The 19,133-nt window shown below is 50.3% G+C and overlaps 1 protein-coding gene across 1 annotated transcript in view; it reads left to right on the forward strand.

Moving 5' to 3' along the window:
- OTOF (otoferlin) overlaps nt 1-14,874 on the forward strand; it is a gene marked incomplete at its 3' end in the record, with an annotated part of 53,864 nt that extends 38,990 nt beyond the window's left edge. The window contains exons 18-28 of the mRNA XM_083858244.1: nt 2,850-2,987; nt 3,593-3,720; nt 5,033-5,203; nt 6,119-6,279; nt 7,598-7,740; nt 9,190-9,278; nt 10,309-10,407; nt 12,418-12,659; nt 13,656-13,834; nt 13,998-14,098; nt 14,694-14,874. Coding sequence (XP_083714370.1) covers nt 2,850-2,987; nt 3,593-3,720; nt 5,033-5,203; nt 6,119-6,279; nt 7,598-7,740; nt 9,190-9,278; nt 10,309-10,407; nt 12,418-12,659; nt 13,656-13,834; nt 13,998-14,098; nt 14,694-14,874 — 1,632 coding nt within the window. The remainder of the gene's footprint in view (nt 1-2,849; nt 2,988-3,592; nt 3,721-5,032; nt 5,204-6,118; nt 6,280-7,597; nt 7,741-9,189; nt 9,279-10,308; nt 10,408-12,417; nt 12,660-13,655; nt 13,835-13,997; nt 14,099-14,693) is intronic.
- Between the last annotated feature and the right edge of the window lie 4,259 nt (nt 14,875-19,133).

Below are 19,133 nucleotides of genomic sequence, written 5' to 3' on the forward strand. Positions count from 1 at the left end.
CGGATTTTAACAGCTGGCTTGTTATCAGGGAAGGCAGTTACCCCCTCAATTCTGGAATTACAACAGATAAGAAAAAAAAATCTTTGGTTATCTCTTTGTTTTGCTCAAGTACCATTAAGTATCCAACACTTAGTCTCCTTAGGGAAAAAATTCTTTAAAGTAAAAAAAGGAGCAAACCTAACCCCCAACAGGGTGTTTTGGGATGGCTTTGCTTCCCTGGAAGCCCTGGGCAGAAGGATTCAGTCGGGCCGTGCCTTCCCTTGCACCAGGGCCATTGGTGAGCTTTGATGGCGCGTTAACAAAAGATATTCCCATGGGGATAGTGAAAGACTGAACAGAGATATGAGATAATACCCCACCTGTTTTTTAACAGCTGGCTTGTTATCAGGGAAGGCAGTTACCCCCTCAATTCTGGAATTACAACAGATAAGAAAAACAAAACCTTTGGCCATCTCTTCGTTTTGGTCAAGTACCATTAAGTATCCAACACTTAGTCTCCTTGGTAACTCATGGGGAAAAAATTCTTTAAAGTAAAAAAGGAGGAAACCTAACCCCCAACAGGGTGTTTTGGGATGGGTTTGCTTCCTCGGAGGCCCTGGGCAGCAGGATTCAGTCGGGCCATGCCTTCCCCTGCACCAGGGCCATTGGTGAGCTTTGATGGTGAATTAACAAAAGATATTCCCATGAGGATAGTGAAAGACTGAGCAGAGATAAGAAATAACACCCCACCCGGTTTTTAACAGCTGGCTTGTTATCAGAGAAGGCAGTTACCCCCTTCCTTCTGAAGCTACAACAGATAAGAAAAAAAATCTTTGGCCATCTCTTTGGTTTAGTCAAGTACCCTTAAGTATTCAACACTTAGTCTCCTTGGTAACTCATGGGGGAAAAAAATCTTTAAAGTAAAAACGGAGCAAACCTCACCCCCAACAGGGTGTTTTGGGATGGGTTTGCTTCCCCGGAGGCCCAGGGCAGAAGGATTCAGTCGGGCCGTGCCTTCCCTTGCACCAGGACCATTGGTGAGCTTTGATGGTGTGTTAACAAAAGATATTCCCATGGGGATAGTGAAAGACTGAACAGACATAAGACATAACACCCCACCCGGTTTTTAACAGCTGGCTTGTTATCAGAGAAGGGAGTTACCCCCTCAATTCTGGAATTACAACAGATAAGAAAAAAAAAACAACCTTTGGCCATCTCTTTGTTTTGGTCAAGTATCCTTAAGTATCCAACACTTAGTCTCCTTGGCTTAAATTATGGGGAAAAAAATTCTTTAAAGTAAAAAAAGGAGCAAACCTCGCCCCAACAGGGTGTTTTGGGATGGGTTTGCTTCCCCGGAGGCCCAGGGCAGAAGGATTCAGTCGGGCCGTGCCTTCCCTTGCACCAGGACCATTGGTGAGCTTTGATGGTGTGTTAACAAAAGATATTCCCATGGGGATAATGAAAGACTAAGCAGAGATAAGAGATAACACCCCACTCTGTTTTTTAACAGCTGGCTTGTTATCAGAGAAGGGAGTTACCCCCTCAATTCTGGAATTACAACAGATAAGAAAAAAAAACCAACCTTTGGCCATCTCTTTGTTTTGGTCAAGTACCATTAAGTATCCAACACTTAGTCTCCTTGGGGAAAAAATTTCTTTAAAGTAAAAAAGGAGCAAACCTCACCCCCAACAGGGTGTTTTGGGATGGGTTTGCTTTCCCTGGAGGCCCTGGGCAGAAGGATTCAGTCGGGCCGTGCCTTCCCTTGCACCAGGGCCATTGGTGAGCTTTGATGGTGCGTTAACAAAAGATATTCCCATGGGGATAATGAAAGACTAAGCAGAGATAAGAGATAACACCCCACCCTGTTTTTTAACAGCTGGCTTGTTATCAGGGAAGGTAGTTACCCCCTCAATTCTGGAATTACAACAGATAAGAAAAACAAAACCTTTGGCCATCTCTTCGTTTTGCTCAAGTACCATTGAGTATCCAACACTTAGTCTCCTTGGTAACTCATGGGGGGAAAAATTCTTTAAAGTAAAAAAGGAGCAAACCTAACCCCCAACAGGGTGTTTTGGGATGGCTTTGCTTCCCCGGAAGCCCTGGGCAGCAGGATTCAGTCGGGCTGTGCCTTCCCTTGCACCAGGGCCATTGGTGAGCTTTGATGGCGCGTTAACAAAATATATTCCCATGAGGATAGTGAAAGACTGAACAGACATAAGACATAACACCCCACCCGGTTTTTAACAGCTGCCTTGTTATCAGAGAAGGCAGTTACCCCCTCCCTTCTGGAGTTACAACAGATAAGAAAAAAAAATCTTTGGTTATCTCTGTTTTGGCAAGTATCCTTAAGTATCCAACACTTAGTCTCCTTGGTAACTTATGGGGAAAAAATTCTTTAAAGTAAAAAAGGAGCAAACCTAACCCCCAACAGGGTGTTTTGGGATGGGTTTGCTTCCCCCGAAGTCCTTGGCAGCAGGATTCAGTCGGGCCGTGCCTTCCCTTGCACCAGGGCCATTGGTGAGCTTTGATGGTGAATTAACAAAAGATATTCCCATGAGGATAGTGAAAGACTGAGAAAAGATAAGAAATAATACCCCACCCGGTTTTTAACAGCTGGCTTGTTATCAGAGAAGGCAGTTACCCCCTTTCTTCTGAAGCTACAACAGATAAGAAAAACAAAACCATTGGCCATTTCTTTGTTTTGGTCAAGTACACTTAAGTATCCAACACTTAGTCTCCTTGGGGAAAAAATTCTTTAAAGTAAAAAAAGGAGCAAACCTAACCCCCAACAGGGTGTTTTGGGATGGGTTTGCTTCCCCAGAGGCCCAGGGCAGCAGGATTCAGTTGGGTTGTGCTTTCCCTTTCACCAGGGCTCCATGTGCGTCTACAAAGTGCCACTCCCCGATGATGTCACCAAGGAGGCGGGATACGACCCCACCTTCGGGATGTTCCAGGGGATCCCCAGCAACGACCCCATCAACGTGCTGGTCCGAGTCTACATCGTGAGGGTGAGTGGGGATTTGGGGTGTGACAGGCGGGATCTGGCACTCCCTTCCACCCAGACCTGGTCCTGGTGTTGGAGTGATGGTGGGATTCAGCTCCACCATATCAGGACCCAGGAATGTCTTGGTTTGGGAAGACAGGTGTCTGCCAAGGGGAGGCAGAGCTTCCCCTGGAATGGAGAATCTAAACCCCTCTCTCTGAGTTATTACAGTTTTGAAATTATGGGGCTTTCAGGCAAAGATGTGGGAATAGGAATAGCAACTCTTTAGTAGGAAAATTAAAAATAAAAATGTAGTAGTACCAAAAAAAAAAAAAAAAAAAAAAAAAAAAAAAAAAAAAAAAGAAACACATAAACAAAAAGAAAACACTGACAGAGTCAGAATACAACCTGACACCCAGTTGGTCAGGGCGTTGGGAGCAGTCCAATCAAGTCTTCCTGCAGTGACAGATGTGGTTCTGTTGGAGCAGAGATGATCCTGCAGAAGGGTCCAGTGGTGCTGAGATAGGTCTGGTCTCCCTCTGGGAATCCAGTACAAACAGGCTGTGAATTCCATCCCTGAATCCTTGGCTGCTGTGGACTGCACTGACCCATCCCATCTGCTCCTTCCAGGCCACGGATCTCCACCCAGCTGACATCAACGGGAAAGCCGATCCCTACATCGCCATCAAGCTGGGCAAGACAGACATCAAGGACAAGGAGAACTACATCTCCAAGCAGCTGAACCCCGTCTTTGGGAAGTGAGTTCTGTCGTGGTTTGAAAGCAAAATGAGTGAGAGGTTCCAAGTCAGAAATAGAATTTAATAAGAAGAAAGGAAAAAAAAAAGTAAAATAAAATAAATGCAATAACACAAAAGAGCACTGACAGAGTCAGAACACAACCTGAGCAGGGTGGTGGGAGCAGTCCAGGTGAGGGGCTCTTCCTGAAGCAGTGATCCCACAGAAAGGTCTGGGAGCTCTGCTCCTCTGGGAATCCAGTGGCTCAGGGCTGCTTGTCCTGTCCCAAATCCCAGATTCTCTCCAGGTGGGAATGCTTGGCTCCTCCCCCTGGGCATTGGGAGCATCTCCCAATGGGATGAGGAGTCGTGCAGTGGCTCCTTGATGGCCCATTAAACAGAGAGAGCTCCTGGAGGGAGTTCCCTGTGACTCATGGGCCAGGTGTTAATGAGTCATTAGCAGAAGACACCCCAAAGGTCATTAGCAGAAGAGGCAGGGGGCTTGGGAAAACACTGCCCCACCTGGTTTCAACAGCTCATGGGGATGGTGATAGAATAAATACTTTGTGTACATCCTACACTGCAACCCAGGACAGGTTCCAAGTCAGAAATATAATTTAATAAGAAGAAAGAAAAAAAAAAGTAAAATAAAATAAAATAAAATAAATGGAATAACACAAAAGACCACTGACAGAGTCAGAATACAACCTGAGCAGGGTGGTGGGAGCAGTCCAGGTGAGGGGCTCTTCCTGAAGCAGTGATCCCACAGAAAGGTCTGGGAGCTCTGCTCCTCTGGGAATCCAGTGGGTAAGGGCTGTCTTACTCTCTGTCTTGTGTATTCCCACATAGTAGTAGCTGATATAGTTACGCATAAATTGTCTGTTTAGTAGAAATAATATCCAATAAACATATGATCAAGACCCTGCTACTAATATGCCAATTATCAGCATCTACTGTCTGAAAAACGTATGGACCAAGGCCCAAACTGGAAGTAATAAAAAGAAAGAACTGAAACCACAGCCAAAAAACATCCATACTCTAAAAAGGAAGACCCAAGGAGTGGCCATACTAAACAGTTCATAGAATATGTAAATTAGTTTATAGAAAACTATGAATATGCAAAATAGTCTATGAATATGTGATAAGATGATGTAATGAGAAGATATTTATGAAATGTGTCCAAAGATGATAAGTATGTTCTTTGCTGAATGCCAAGCACCTGGCCGTTTAACCCTTTGCTTTATCTTTTCCTCCTACTGTCTTTTTATTAAACTTTTTAAATTTTACCAGGAAAATAAACCTCGTTTTCCACACTCTGCTTCCCCCCAAATCCCAGATCCTTCGACATTGAGGCCACTTTCCCCATGGAGTCCATGCTGACCGTGGCCGTGTACGACTGGGACTTGGTGGGCACCGACGACCTCATCGGGGAGACCAAGATCGACCTGGAGAATCGTTTCTACAGCAAGCACCGGGCCACCTGCGGGGTGTCCCAGACCTACTCCATGTATGGGGAAAGCCTTCCCTGCCCCACCTCCCACCTGGACCCTCCTCTGCCTCACGTCCCCACCCAGAGCTCCCACGGGAATCTCCCCCTTTCGTCTCCTGCTGACCCTGGAATGATTTGTTTTGGGAAAAAATTCATGCCGTCCAATCCCGCCACAGGGAGGGATAAATGGAGGAGACTGTGCTATCCCCTGGTTTTGTGACCAGCTTTAGGGAGCAGTGGGATGGGTTGTCAGGAGGCCAGGGCAGGATCTCATCAGGGAGACCAAGATCGACCTGGAGAATCGTTTCTACAGCAAGCACCGGGCCACCTGCGGGGTGTCCCAGACCTACTCCATGTATGGGGAAAGCCTTCCCTGCCCCACCTCCCACCTCTGGACCCTCCTCTGCCTCACGTCCCCACCCAGAGCTCCCATGGGAATGTCCCCCTTTCATTGCCTGCTGACCCTGGAATGATTTGTTTTGGGAAAAACCTCACGCCGTCCAACCCCGCCACGGGCAGGGATAAATGGAGGAGTCTGTGCTATCCCCTGGTTTTGTGACCAGCTTTAGGGAGCAGTGGGATGGGTTGTCAGGAGGCCAGGGCAAGAAGGAGGGACTGGGGGGACTGGGAATAGGGGTGAGATCAGGGGTGAAATAGTAGCAGAGCAAACAGGGCGATGCCGAGCATCAGGAATCAAGTGGGATTCACTGGGAATTCCAGGTCTGAGCCAAATCTGGGTGAAAGGTGTTTGTAAAAGGGGCACAGAGGGATCAAGTCTGCTCTGAAGCTTCACCTTCGTGGCCTCAATTTTTCTCCCTGGGAATTCTGGGTGCTCCATGGTGCAGTGGGGTTTTTTTTCTGGCAAACAGGGAAAAAAAAAAAATCCTTTCTCCTCCCTACCTTTTTTGGCTGATTTTGCCCTCTTGTTCCCAGCCACGGGTACAACACCTGGCGCGACCCCATGAAGCCCTCCCAAATCCTGTCCAAGCTGTGCAAAGAGGGAAAAGTGGATGGGCCACACTTCGGGCCAGGGGGAAGAGTGAAAGTTGCCAACAGGGTTTTCACCGGCCCCACGGAGATCGAGGATGAAAACGGTATGGCCCTGTGGGATCATCCCATGGGATAGAGGCTCTGGAGGGGAGAGGGGGTCTGGGGGGTGTCTCATCATCTAGGGTTGGAATTTCAGAGCAGTTTGAATCATGGAGTGGTTTGAAATGAACATTTGAAGGTTGTCCAGTCCAATCCCCCCAGACAGATGTGGTGGGCCCCCAGACAGATGTGGTGGGCCCATCACCCAGCCCTGCTGTCACCATCCCAGTATGGGACCAGTTATGGAGTACTACAGATACTCCAAACCAGTAGGTTCCTCTTGGAATATCACTCAAGGACATTCATGGACACCCAAAGCCACCTCTGGAAATGCTCTCCTAGCAGTGCATGTCTAAAAAGCCATGGAGACACTTCACGGCTTTTCCAGCGTTTTGGAAATTGTTATCCATGGTAATGCATTCCCAAACAGTGGGAGACGAGGGCTGTGTGCCCAAGGAAGAGGGAGGCAGGCCAGGAGGGGTGAAGGAGAGAAGCAAAACATGGTCAGCGGACATTGGGGCAGGTTCAGACAAGGAAAACTGAATGGGGATCTGAACCTCCTACAGGCATCAGAGAGAGGCAAGAGGAGCCAGCTGAGGTGATTTATTAAAAAAATATGGATATTGATCTAATACCGATATCCGACTATGACGGACAAAGACTCTCTAACAGTTTAAAGTTAAAAAGTGTATGTTTATTACGACGCCGGGATCACTCCCAAATAACACACCTCAATCCATAGATGATCACAGGGTCTTTTTATGTACAGGAGTATTGAATACCCAAAACACAAATGCACATTCATAACTCTGGTACATCCCATTCCCCGCTTCGTATGGTAATTAGTCAAAAAGTCATTAAGCATGAGTAGTTTGTTCTTTGAAATGAGTCGGTGGTCTTTTTTATGGGGTGGGGTCCCAAAATGATGAAGAAAGATGGGTCTTCCTCAGCTCTGGCTTATTAACCTTTAGTGTTATGAGACAGCTGAATCCTGTTTTTCCAGGACTGTTTGATTTATGATTGTATTGTATTCACGGGGTCTATTGATTATTCAGGATGTAAAAGCCTAGTTCGACAGCTTCCCTGATTTATCAGTTCCTTCAATCCGGCTTCTGTTAACAAAAAGGAAGCTTATCTATCTTACCTCAGCAATATCTATTTTACCTAAAGTCCTTAACTCTTCTAAATCAACGCTTCAGACGGGACAAAGCATTCCCAAGGGATGGAGAGCGCGAGGCAGTTCTGCACCTTGGCGCACGGGTGGAAGCCCTGAGGTGCTTTGCTGTCCCAGTTGTCCCAATCTCCCTTTTTTTTGTCCTCCAGGGCAGAAGAAGCCGACGGACGAGCACCTGGCGCTGGCGGTGCTGCGGCACTGGGAGGACATCCCGCGGGCCGGCTGCCGCCTGGTCCCCGAGCACGTGGAGACGCGGCCGCTGCTCAACCCCGACAAGCCGGGCATCGAGCAGGTTGGAATTTGTCAGGGTCGGCAAATATATGCGGGGAAACCTGATGGTTCATTTTAGAGATCTCAGAGCGTAAAAGATACAGCGAGGGACAACTCAGTTTTTCTTAAACAAAAAATGCACTTTTATTTAGTGCCAACAAATGCAATAGTGGGGAGAGAAAATAGAGAATAGTGAGAAAGATAGAGAAAGAGGGGAAGGGGATTATAGCTACCAACATGGAAGGATGAGTCCTCGAGGCCTGGAGATGCCAATAGACGTGATCTTCTCCAGTGGGGTGATCACAAAAGTGAGTGGGGTCTCCAGAGTTTTTATAGGTTGGTCAAGGTGGGGACCAAAGCAAGGGGCACAGAGCCAAAGGGACCAAAGGGACCAAAGTGAGGGGGCAGAGCCAAAGGGGACCAAAGTGAGGGCACAGAGCCAAAGCAGGAAACACCTGTGTTGAGGTTGGGTGCTCAGGAACAAGCTGCAAATTGTACCTCTGGTATGGACAGACCAGTTTGGACAGGCAGACTTGGCTCAGTCCACTGTGACCAGTTCCATTTTTCTTGCACTCCGTTCTCATGGAGATGCAGACCAGTCCTCCGAGACTTGGCAAACGTTCCACCTCAGCCAGGCCAGGGGCTCCCTTCAGAGTCTGGGGTCCCGGTCCCCAACCATCGGAGAGAGTCGTGAGGCAAATCACATCCTTGGACAGACTCTGACAGCATTCCAGCAGGAATGGGGGCAGCCCAGGGGGAACCAAGCAGCCCTAACCCACCTTGGGGTGGGCAGGTCATGCTGGGAGGCCAGCAGAGAAAAATCTCTGGTGTTTCCCGGTCCAGCCTCATCATTTTTATATCTCAGTCTCTCCTGATTCCCCACATCTGAGAGCAAAATTCCTGATGGATTCCCAAAAAGAAGGAACTAGGAAACCCTGGGATGGTGCTCACAAAAGGCATGCTGGGAATTCCATGGAGAATCTCCTGGAGTCCTGAGGAGGACTCTGAGCCTGTTTTGAGGAGGAGGTCACAGCCCTGTTGAGTAAAGCGGGGAGAGCAGGAACAGAATTGGGCTCTGGTTGTTTTGCAGACCCAATTTTGGTCAGAAATCTCCCACAATCCAAGCCTGGGCTGCCCCGTTGAGCCTTTGGCAAGTTCCTTGCAGAGATTGAGAGCAGAGGAGGGAAAGCTCCCCTTGGTGCTTGGCTCACACTGGTGAGGCTGATCTGAGCTCATGTGGAAGTCATGGAATCATGGAATGGTTTGGGCTGGAAGGGCCCTAAAACCCATCCAGCTTCACCCCCTCCATGAGACACTTCTGCAGGAGTGGAGAAGGATTTGTGGCATGGGAGAAGCTTGTCCCACCCCACATCTGGCACGGCTGGAGTGATGGCTGTGGGAAGAGGGGGACACTGGTGGGGAGGGGACAGGAGGGACAAGGGGAGCTGACTCTGCCTCTCCCACCCCGCAGGGCCGCCTGGAGATGTGGGTGGACATGTTCCCCATGGATATGCCAGCACCCGGCCCTGCCATCGATATTTCTCCCAGGAAACCAAAGAAGTAAGGAACAGCCCAGCCAACTAATCCCAGGGAAAATGGGAGGTTGGGGATGGAGCCTGGCTTCTCCCATCTCCTGCTGCTCCACGGCCAGCCCAGCCCTGTGCTTGGGTTCCTTAGCCATGCTGGCATCTGCAGAGATCCCAACAGTGGAGGCAGTTCCGGAGCTGCTCCTGAGGGTGGTACCCCACATCCTCCATCCCCTGCAGCTCCTGATCTTTCTTGACTATCTGAATTGGGAAATTCCATCATTCCCACGCCTTGGCGCGGGGCTAGGGCAGAGCAGAGTGCCCAGCCCTGGGCAGAGCTAATTTTGGTCAGAAATCTCCCACAATCCAAGCCTGGGCTGCCCAGTTGAGCCTTTGGCAAGTTCCTTGCAGAGGTTGGGAGCAGAGGAGGGAAAGATCCCCTTGGTGCTTGGCTCACCCTGGTGAGGCTGATCCGAGATCACGTGGAGATCATGGAATTGTGGAATGTCTTGGGTGGGAAGCGACCTTAAAGCTCATCTTGTTCCATCCCCTGCCAGGGGCAGGGACACCTTCCACTATCCCAGGCTGCTCCAAGTCCCAACCAACCTGGCCTTGGACACTGCCAGGGATCCAAGGGGCAGCCACAGCTGCTCTGGGAATTCCAGCCCAGCTCCTCTCCACCCTCCCAACAAGGAATTCCTCCCCAGTATCCCATCCAGCCCTGCCCTCTGATAGTGGGAAACCATTTCCCCTGTCCTGTCCCTCCATGCCCTTTCCAGCTCTCCTGGAGCCCCTTTAGGCCCCGAAAGGGGCTCTGAGGTCTCCCTCCATCTTTCCCTTCTCCACATGAACATTCTCAGCTGTCCCAGCCTGTCCCTACAGGCAGAATCCCATCCCTGTAATCACCTCCATGGTTGAGATCCCCTCCAGATCTCTGGGACCAATCCATGTGAGCAGTTCCCTGTTCCTGGCAGCTGGCGCTGCTTTCTGGCAGCATCACCCCATCCTCTCCCATCCCACTCCCTGTTCCCCTGCCTCACCTCCCTCTCCCTTCCCTCGGGCAGGTACGAGCTCAGGGTGATCGTGTGGAACACCGACGAGGTCATCCTGGAGGACGACGACTACTTCACCGGCGAGAAGTCCAGTGACATTTTTGTCAGGGGGTAGGTTGTTGTGGTTTGAAAGCAAAACGAGTGAGAGGCTCCAAGTCAGAGATACAATTTAATAAGAAGAAAGGGTAAAAAGGTAAAAATAAAATAAATGCAGTAACAGAAAGGAGCACTGACAGAGTCAGAATACAAACTGAACAGGATGGTGGAAACAGTCCAGATGAGGTGGTCGTCTTGAAGCAGGGATCCTGTAGAAAAAGGTTTGGTAGCTCTGGTCCTCTGGGAATCCAGTGGCTCAGGGCTGCTTGTCCTGTCCCAAATCCCAGATTCTCTCCAGGTGGGAATGCTTGGCTCCTCCCCCTGGGCATTGGGAGCATCTCCCAATGGGATGAGGAGTCGTGCAGTGGGTCCTTGATAACCCATTAAACAGAGAGAGCTCCTGGAAGGAGTTCCCTGTGAGTCCTGGGCAAGGCATTGATGGGCCATGAGCAGAAGGCAGCCCTACACTGGAGCGCTGCCCCACTTGGTTTTAACAGTTCATGAAGATGGTGATAGAATAAATACTTTGTGTACATCCTACACTACAACCCAGGACATAGATCCAGCCTGGAATTCCATCGGTGCCTCTCCCAGGGTGGGTTCCAGCCCTGGAGAGGAGCAGGACGAGGGGCAGGACACAGGTGGTGCTGGGGAGGGACCCAGCGCTGCTGGTGTTTTGTGCCTCTCCCCCTCTCCTTGGCTGCACATCCAGCGAGCCCTGCTTGGAGCTGTGGGTGCTTGCCTGGGAGAGGCCACTGAGGTGGTTTTGTGTCTTGTTTTGGGAAGACAGGTGTCTGCTAGGGAAAGCTGGAGCCTTCCTTGGAATGGAGAATGTAAACCCCGTCTCTCTGAATTATTATAATTTTGAAATTTTTTTGCTTTCGGGCAAAGATGTGGGAATAGGAATAGCAGCTCTTTAGTAAGGAATATCAAAAATAAAAATGTGGTAGTATAAAAAAGCAAACAAAAAAAAAAAAAATAAAATGCTGACAGAGTCAGAACACAACCTGACATCCTGTTGGTCAGGGTGTTGGTGTCAGTCCAATCAAGTCCTCCTGCAGTGACAGATGTGGTTCTGTTGGAGCAATGATCATGTAGAAAGGTCCAGTGATGCTGAGATGGGTCTGGTCTCCCTCTGGGAATCCAGTGCAAATAAGCTGTGCTGGTGTTCTGAATGCCAGGTTTGATCCAGGTGGGAATGCTGGGCTCCTCCCCCTGGGTGGAGCATCTCCCCGTGGGATGATGGAATTGTATCAGCCCTGCAGTGAGCCTGGATGGCTCATTAACAGCAGATACCCCCTGGAGGGAGGATAGGTCAGGGAAGAGATTAAAAAAAACCCACCTCCCCAACTGATTTCAACAGCTGGCAATAGAATATATACTTCTGGTTACATCTTGCATTGCAACCCAAGACATTTTGGAATGCAACATTTTCCTGAGCCTCGATGGCTCCTTAACAGCAGCTATCTCCTGGAGAGAGGATGAGTTGTGGAAAAAGATAAAGAAAACACCTCCCCAAACAGTTCTAACAGCTGGCAATAGAATATATACTTCTGGTTACATCTTGCATTGCAACCCAAGACATTTTGGAATGCAACACTTTCCTGAGCCTCGATGGCTCATTAACATCAGAGATCCCCTGGAGGGAGGATGGGTTGTGAAAAAGATAAAGAAAACACCTCCCCAACTGATTTCAACAGCTGGCAATAGAATACATACTTCTGGTTACATCTTCCATTGCAACCCGAGATATTTTGGAATGCAACACTTTCCTGAGCCTCGATGGCTCATTAACATCAGAGATCCCCTGGAGGGAGGATGGGTTGTGGAAAAAGATAAAGAAAACACCTCCCCAAATGGTTTCAGCAGCTGGCAATAGAATATATACTTCTGGTTACATCTTGTATTGCAACCCAAAACAAACAGCACCAGTTTGTTCATAACTTCTAGATCTTTCCAGGTGGTTCTATCTCCTCTCCTGCCCCATGTAAACCTGTGCCCTCCTTTTCCCCCCATGCCCTGCAGGTGGCTGAAGGGGCAGCAGGAGGACAAGCAGGACACGGATGTCCATTACCACTCCCTCACTGGTGAAGGCAACTTCAACTGGCGCTACATCTTCCCCTTCGACTACCTGATGGCCGAGGAGAGGATCGTCATCTCCAAGAAGGAGTCCATGTTCTCCTGGGATGAGACTGAGTACAAGATCCCAGCCCGCCTCACCCTGCAGGTCTGGGACGCCGACCACTTCTCAGCCGATGATTTTCTGGGTAGGTGGAGGGTCCAGAGCATCCCAAAAGCCTCTTGAGGTGCTGCTGGATGGAGCAGGTGGGATGAGGGAGCAGGAAGGGTCTGCAAAGGGGTTGGGACAGGCTGGATCCATGGGACAGGGCCAAGTGCCAGGTCCTGAAATGGGGTCACACCAACCCCAAAAAGCACTGGGGGCTGAGAAAGACCCTGGGAGAGCTGTGCCAGCAGCTGGACAGGAGCCCAGGGGTGCCCAGGTGGTCAAGAGGCCACTGGCCCTGGGCTGTGGCAGCTCTGGGGTGGCAGCAGGGCCAGGGCAGTGCCCATCCCCTGCGCTGGCACTGCTGGAGCACCTCCAGTGGTGGGGGCAGCTCTGGGCCCCTCCTGACAGGAGAGACCTGCAGGGGCTGGAGCATGTCCAGGGCAGGGAATGGAGCTGGGGAAGGGAATGGAGCCCCAGGAGAGGCTGAGGGAGCTGGGAAAGGGGCTCAGCCTGGAGAAAAGGAGGCTCAGGGGGACCTTGTGGCTCTGCACAACTCCCTGACAGGAGGGGACAGCCAGAGGAGGTGGGGCTCTGCTCCCAGGGAACAGGGACAGGACAAAGGGAAATGGCGTCAGGCTGGGCCAGGACAGGCTCAGGTTGGACAGCAGGAGGAATTTCTCCCTGGAAAGGGTGGTCAGGCTTTGGCAGGGGCTGCCCAAAGAGGTGGTGGTGTTTGCATCCCTGGAGGTGTCCAAGGCCGGCCTGGATGTGACACTCAGTGCTCTGGGCTGGGGACAAGGTGGGGATCAGTCACAGGTTGGACTCAGTGGTCTCAGATTTCTTTTCCAACGTTCATGTTTCCATGATTCTGAAATCCCTTTTCTCCACTTCTCCTGTAGCCAAGACACCCCATTTCTCTTTCCCATACCTGGCTCAAAGCTGCTCCCCAGGGCAGGAGATGCTGGTCCAGTCCATCTCCAGCCAAGGAGGTGGCCTTTTGGCATTCCAACCTCTCTTCTCCCCTTTGTCCTGCCAGGGGCCATCGAGCTGGATCTGAACCGCTTCCCCCGGGGAGCCAAGACATCCAAGCAGTGCAGCCTGGAGATGGTGACCAACGAGGCCGAGCTGCCCATGATCTCCATCTTCAAGCAGAAGAGGGTCAAGGGCTGGTGGCCGTTTGTGGCCAGAGATGAGAACGATGAGCTGGAGATCACCGTAAGGATGGGAAAAAGGGAGGGTTATTCTCCCGGGGACTGCACTCTTTGTGGACATCCTGCATCCCTCAACATGGCTTTGTTCCCTTGGGTCTTTTCTGGCCTGGGAGGCAGAGGTGGGAGCACCTCCCAGGCCTCAGCAAAGCTCTCTCTGCTCCCTGCAGGGCAAAGTCGAGGCTGAGCTGCACCTTCTGACAGCAGAGGAGGCTGAGAAATCCCCCGCTGGGCTGGCTCGAAATGAGCCGGATCCCCTGGAGAAACCCAAGTGAGTAGGAGAAGCCTCTCTGCAGCAGGGGCCTGGGATTATGGGCTTCTACTCCCACCTGGAGTGCTGCATCCATCTCTGAGCCCCAAAACAGGGAAGACATGGACCTGTTGGAAAAGGGCCAGAAAAGGCCATGGACATGTTCTGAGTCTGGAGTCCCTCTTCTCTGGAGCCAAACTGGGAGAGCTGGCGGTGCTCAGATGGAGAAGAGAAGATTCCAGGGAGAGCTCAGAACCCTTTCCAGGGCCAAAAGGGGCTCCAGGAGAGGTGGAGAGAGACCTGGTACAAGGGATGGAGGGACAGGACACAGCCAATGGTTTCCTACTGGGAAAAGGCAGGGATAAATGGGATATTAAGAAGGAATTGTTCCCTGTGAGGGTGGGCAGCCCCTGGCACGGGGTGCCCAGAGAAGCTGTGGCTGCCCCTGGATCCCTGCAGGTGTCCCAGTCCAGATTGGACGTTGGGGCTTGGAGCACCCTGTGACAGTGGAAGGTGTCCCTGCCCATGGCAGGGGGTGGAACAAGAGGAGCTTTAAGGTCCATGAATCCCTTTTCCACGGCCATGGATTAACACTGGGTGTTTGGTTCCCCTGCAGCCGCCCGGACACATCCTTCATCTGGTTCCTGAACCCTCTCAAGTCCATCAAATACCTCATCTGCACCCGCTACAAGTGGCTCATCATCAAGATCGTGCTGGCCCTGCTGCTCATCATCATGGTGGCCCTGTTCCTCTACAGCATGCCGGGATACATGGTCAAGAAGCTGCTGGGGGCATGAAGGATGGGAGCCTCTCCTGTGTCCCCAGCCCCCTGCACAACTTTCCCAGATCCATGTCCTTCTCCTCCCTGTGACCTCTGGGCAGCCCTGGGGGTATCTCCTCCCTTCTGCTGCTGCTGCTGCTGCTGGGTCTCCTCTTTGCATTCTTTCTCTGTGGGTCCCATTCAGCCTTCAGTCCCAGGGAAACGGGGCGGGAGTACGGCACAGATCCCCACACTCTGCATCCCACACCGGGGCTGGGAGAGGCACCCAGTTGGCTCCTGGGGGAGTCTCTGAGGCCTCTGCCTGATGGGGTCAGGGCTGGTGCCTTCCTGGGAATCAGGGGGAGGAGAGGGGAGCTGGGGCTGCATCACTGGAGCTGTGGGAGTGCTCCAGGAAGGCTCTTCAGAGGGATGTTCAGAATCCAGGATGGAGCAGGGAGGTGGGATGGAGCAGCTGGGGAGGGCACAGAGCATCCCCAGTGCCTGTCCCCACTGCCAGCACCATCCCTGCTCCACTCGGAGCTCTGGAGGTCACATTCCCTGGCACAGGGATCTGTCCCACCTCAGGAATGCTGGACATGGTGCCCCAGCAGGCCCTGCTGAGAGCCCTGGGGTGGGCTCTGCCCTTTTTCTGCTCTTTCCTCCCACGGCTCCAGCAGGGACAGGGACATGTCCCAGAGCTCAAAGGTCTTCCCAAGATCACCCACCCAGAGGTGGCTGTGGCTGGACATCCCCAGGGCTCACAGATCCTCTGGCACAGTGTGAGCTCCTGGTGCCCTTCTGGATTCTCGGTGTATTTTGTTTGGCTTGGTGATTCTTGTGGCTGGAGTCTTTCTGGCCACTTGTCCTCGGGAAGGGCTCTTTCCTCAGCTCTCTGTGATATCCAGCTGCTGCAGAGCTGCCTTTCTCAGCTCCTGGTGTGCAAGATCCCCACTGAAGAAATGAGGACATCTCAGAGATGTTCTAATGCAAATATTACTATTCCAATCAGTCAATAAAAACCAGCTTTCACGTCCGGGTTCTTGTGGTAGTGGATGTTGTGGTTTTACACTGGCCAAATGCCAGGCGCCTACAAAAGCTGTTCCTCCTGAAAAAAAATTAGCAAAGGGTTAAGATGAGTATTGGAAGGAAAACACTTTAAGAGAAAAAAAAAGGTTCAAATTTAAAGGTATGAAGTAAATTTATTATGAACTGAGTCAGAGAAGGATAATGAGAAATAAAAAGCTTTTAACACACACTTTTTCCCCTTAGCCCCTTCCTCTTTCCTGTGAACGATTAATGCACGGACTCAGATCAGTGGGGATACTGAGACGTTTATAGTGAGAAACAAGATGGTTTTATACACTTCATCAAGACACAGAATTTCCTTATAAGGTATTTCTTCACTTGGCACATCAGCAACACACTTTAGTGTCTTCATATGTTGGTGCTCATGTGCTGGCAGGCTCCAGCAGGCTCCTCTCTGTGATGCAAGGAGAGGGTGCCTAAAACAGAGGCCAGACAGTGTTAAAGGAATAAAGTAGGTATTTATAAAAGGCCTTCAAAGGATACACCTTGGGCAGTACAAGACCTTGGCCATGGCTCTACCCAAGATGGATGTGAGGTCACGAGTTTTCACCCTTTTATAAGTTTTCGTCCATTTCCATGTTGGGATTAATTGTCCAATGACAGCTTCAGGTGATGAATTCCCATCCTCCCAATTTGCTCTCCTCAATACACTCTTGTTTATACTTTTTTTACACTCAAGGCATCACCCGTAGGGCGTCTGCCAAGGTCAGGCAGAGATAAGATTCTGTGCACTGCCATGATGTTCTGCAGGTGTGTCCCACAGCCTGTAGCCCAATTCCATCTTATCTCTCTCTACACTTTCCCACTGACAGTGCAGGGAGACAGAGAGTGGGGGATTTTGGTTAGTTCATTAATCGAGACCTTATTCAGTTCCTTCAGGGAGAGGAGGCTTTTCTCTGCTATTCCATGGGATCCTTCCCACAAGCAAAACAATTTTCCCAGAAAAGCTATGGCATGGATCACTGGTCCACAGGGTGTAGTCTTTTAAGGATTGGCTGCTCTATTTTGGAAGCAGGGGCCCTCCCTCTCTCCCTTTGGGTCTCAACTGGTGTCTTAGTTTGAAAGACAAATGTCTGCTAGGGAGGTCAAGGCCTCCCTTGGAATGGAGAATTCAAACGTCCTCCCTCTGAATTATTATAATTTTGAAAATAAATGGGCTCTCAGGCAAAGATATGAGGATAGGAATAACACTTTACTAGTATGTATAGCAAAGTGACAAAACAACAACAGCTACAGCATTTATATTAAACAGAAGCAGGACCCAGTAACAGCTTCCCTGACCACAGGCACTTTCCCCTTTGGTGCAGTTCCGGGCACAGCCAGCAGGGGCGCTGGTGGCTCCTGGTGGGCAGGGCAGGTGCAATGATTCCCCCACAGCTGCAGGGGGCGCTGTGGGGCGGGCTCGGGAAGCACGTGGTGATGGCAGCTTTGTCCAAGACGGGAAAAGATGGAAGAGCTGGATCAGAAACTCCGGAGCTCCGGCTGAAGATGTGGGAGGTCTCAGCAGGCAGGGTGTGGGGCTATGGAGCAGCAACAAGACTCAGAGCAGTGCCCAAGAAGCAGCAGGGGCGAAGGACAACAGTGACCCCACTCCCCACTTCAACTGCCACCCATTGTAAGCAATCTGTAAAGAGCGTAGTAAAAAAACAAAGTCGCAAACACGTTAAGTCCTCTTCTTCCGAGGACGATAGCAGTGAATCCTCCTTGTCGGACATCGAATATGAGAATCACTGGTCACACACAAAGAATGAGGCAATTGAAGACAAATACCTGGACTTGGCAAATAAAATTACAGCCTTTCTGATTATGGTCAGACAGGGCAAACGACAGGCATGAGGAGTCACTTGGCATCCAATGCCTTTCACGGAATTAAAAGAATTAAATAAGGCCGTGAAAGAACATGGCTGTGGATTGCACTATTTCAGGCACTTGTTAGATGCCACTTTTGCTGCACACACAGAGCAAAATAATTAGGAATATAATATAAATATATAATATAAATAAAGGAATATAATTGGGTGTCTGCTTACCGCAGCAGATTATCTGCTGTGGGAGAGATATTGGAAAAAACAATTAACAACATTGGCAACAGCTTATCAAAATGACCCGCAGAAACCAAATTTAATTTTTGAGCGAATTGCTGGTGAGGGCAATTATTTAAGGCCCACAGAACAATTCGATATTCCGGATGTCGCTTTAAGAGAAATTGCAAGGGCAGCAAAGGTGTCCCTTCTACTCGCGCCAGATGAGACAGTGCCTGCACAAAGTTTTACAAACATCAAACAAGGAGTGGAGGAATCTTTTACAAAATTCGTAGACAGGTTGAAAGCAGCACTGGAAAAACAGCTAGAAAGTCCTGAAGCCAGAAAAGAAATGTTAGTTAAAATGGCATTGCTCAATGCAAATTCTGTCACCAAGCCCACCCTTCGAGCTCTACCCCTTGATCTTGAACCCACCACAGACCAAATGATAGAGGCGTGCGTAAAACACAACTCCACTGAAAACACGGTAGCGCAGGCGGTGGCACAAGGAATTGCACAAGGTGTATCTGGTGCTTTCACAGTCATCTCAGCCAAAGACAAACAGAGATGTTTCAACTACGGCCAGGTTGGTGTCAGAGTCCGTCCAAGGATGTGATTTGCCTCACAACTGTCTCCGATGGTTGGGGACCAGGACCCTGAACTCGGAACAGAGGCCCTGGCCTGGCTGAGGTGGGACGTTTGCCAAGTCTCGGAGGACTGGTCTGCATCTCCATGAGAACGGAGTGCAAGAACAATGGAACTGGTCACAGTGGACTGAGCTGAGGCTGCTTGTCCAAACTTGTCTGTCCGTACCAGAGGCATGGCTTGCAGCTTGTTCCTGAGCATCCAACCTCAAAACAGGTGGTTCCTGCCTTGGCTCTGTGCCCCTCACTTTGGTCCCCACCTTGACCAACCTATAAAAACTCTGGAGACCCCACTCACTTTTGTGATCACCCCACTGGAGAAGATCCCGTCTATGGGCATCTCTGAACCTCGAGGACTCATCCCTCCACATTGGCAGCTATAATTCCTTTCCCCTCTTTCTCTATCTTTCTCACTATTCTCTATTTTCTCTCCCCACTATCGCATTGTGGGCACTAAATAAAGGTGCATTTTTTTTGTTTAAGCAAACTGAGTTGTCCCCTGCTGTGTCTTTTGCACTCTGAGATCCCTAAAACGAACCATCAGG

This window comes from Zosterops lateralis, assembly GCF_965231275.1.
Source record: "Zosterops lateralis genome assembly, chromosome: 3".
Lineage (NCBI taxonomy): Eukaryota > Metazoa > Chordata > Aves > Passeriformes > Zosteropidae > Zosterops > Zosterops lateralis.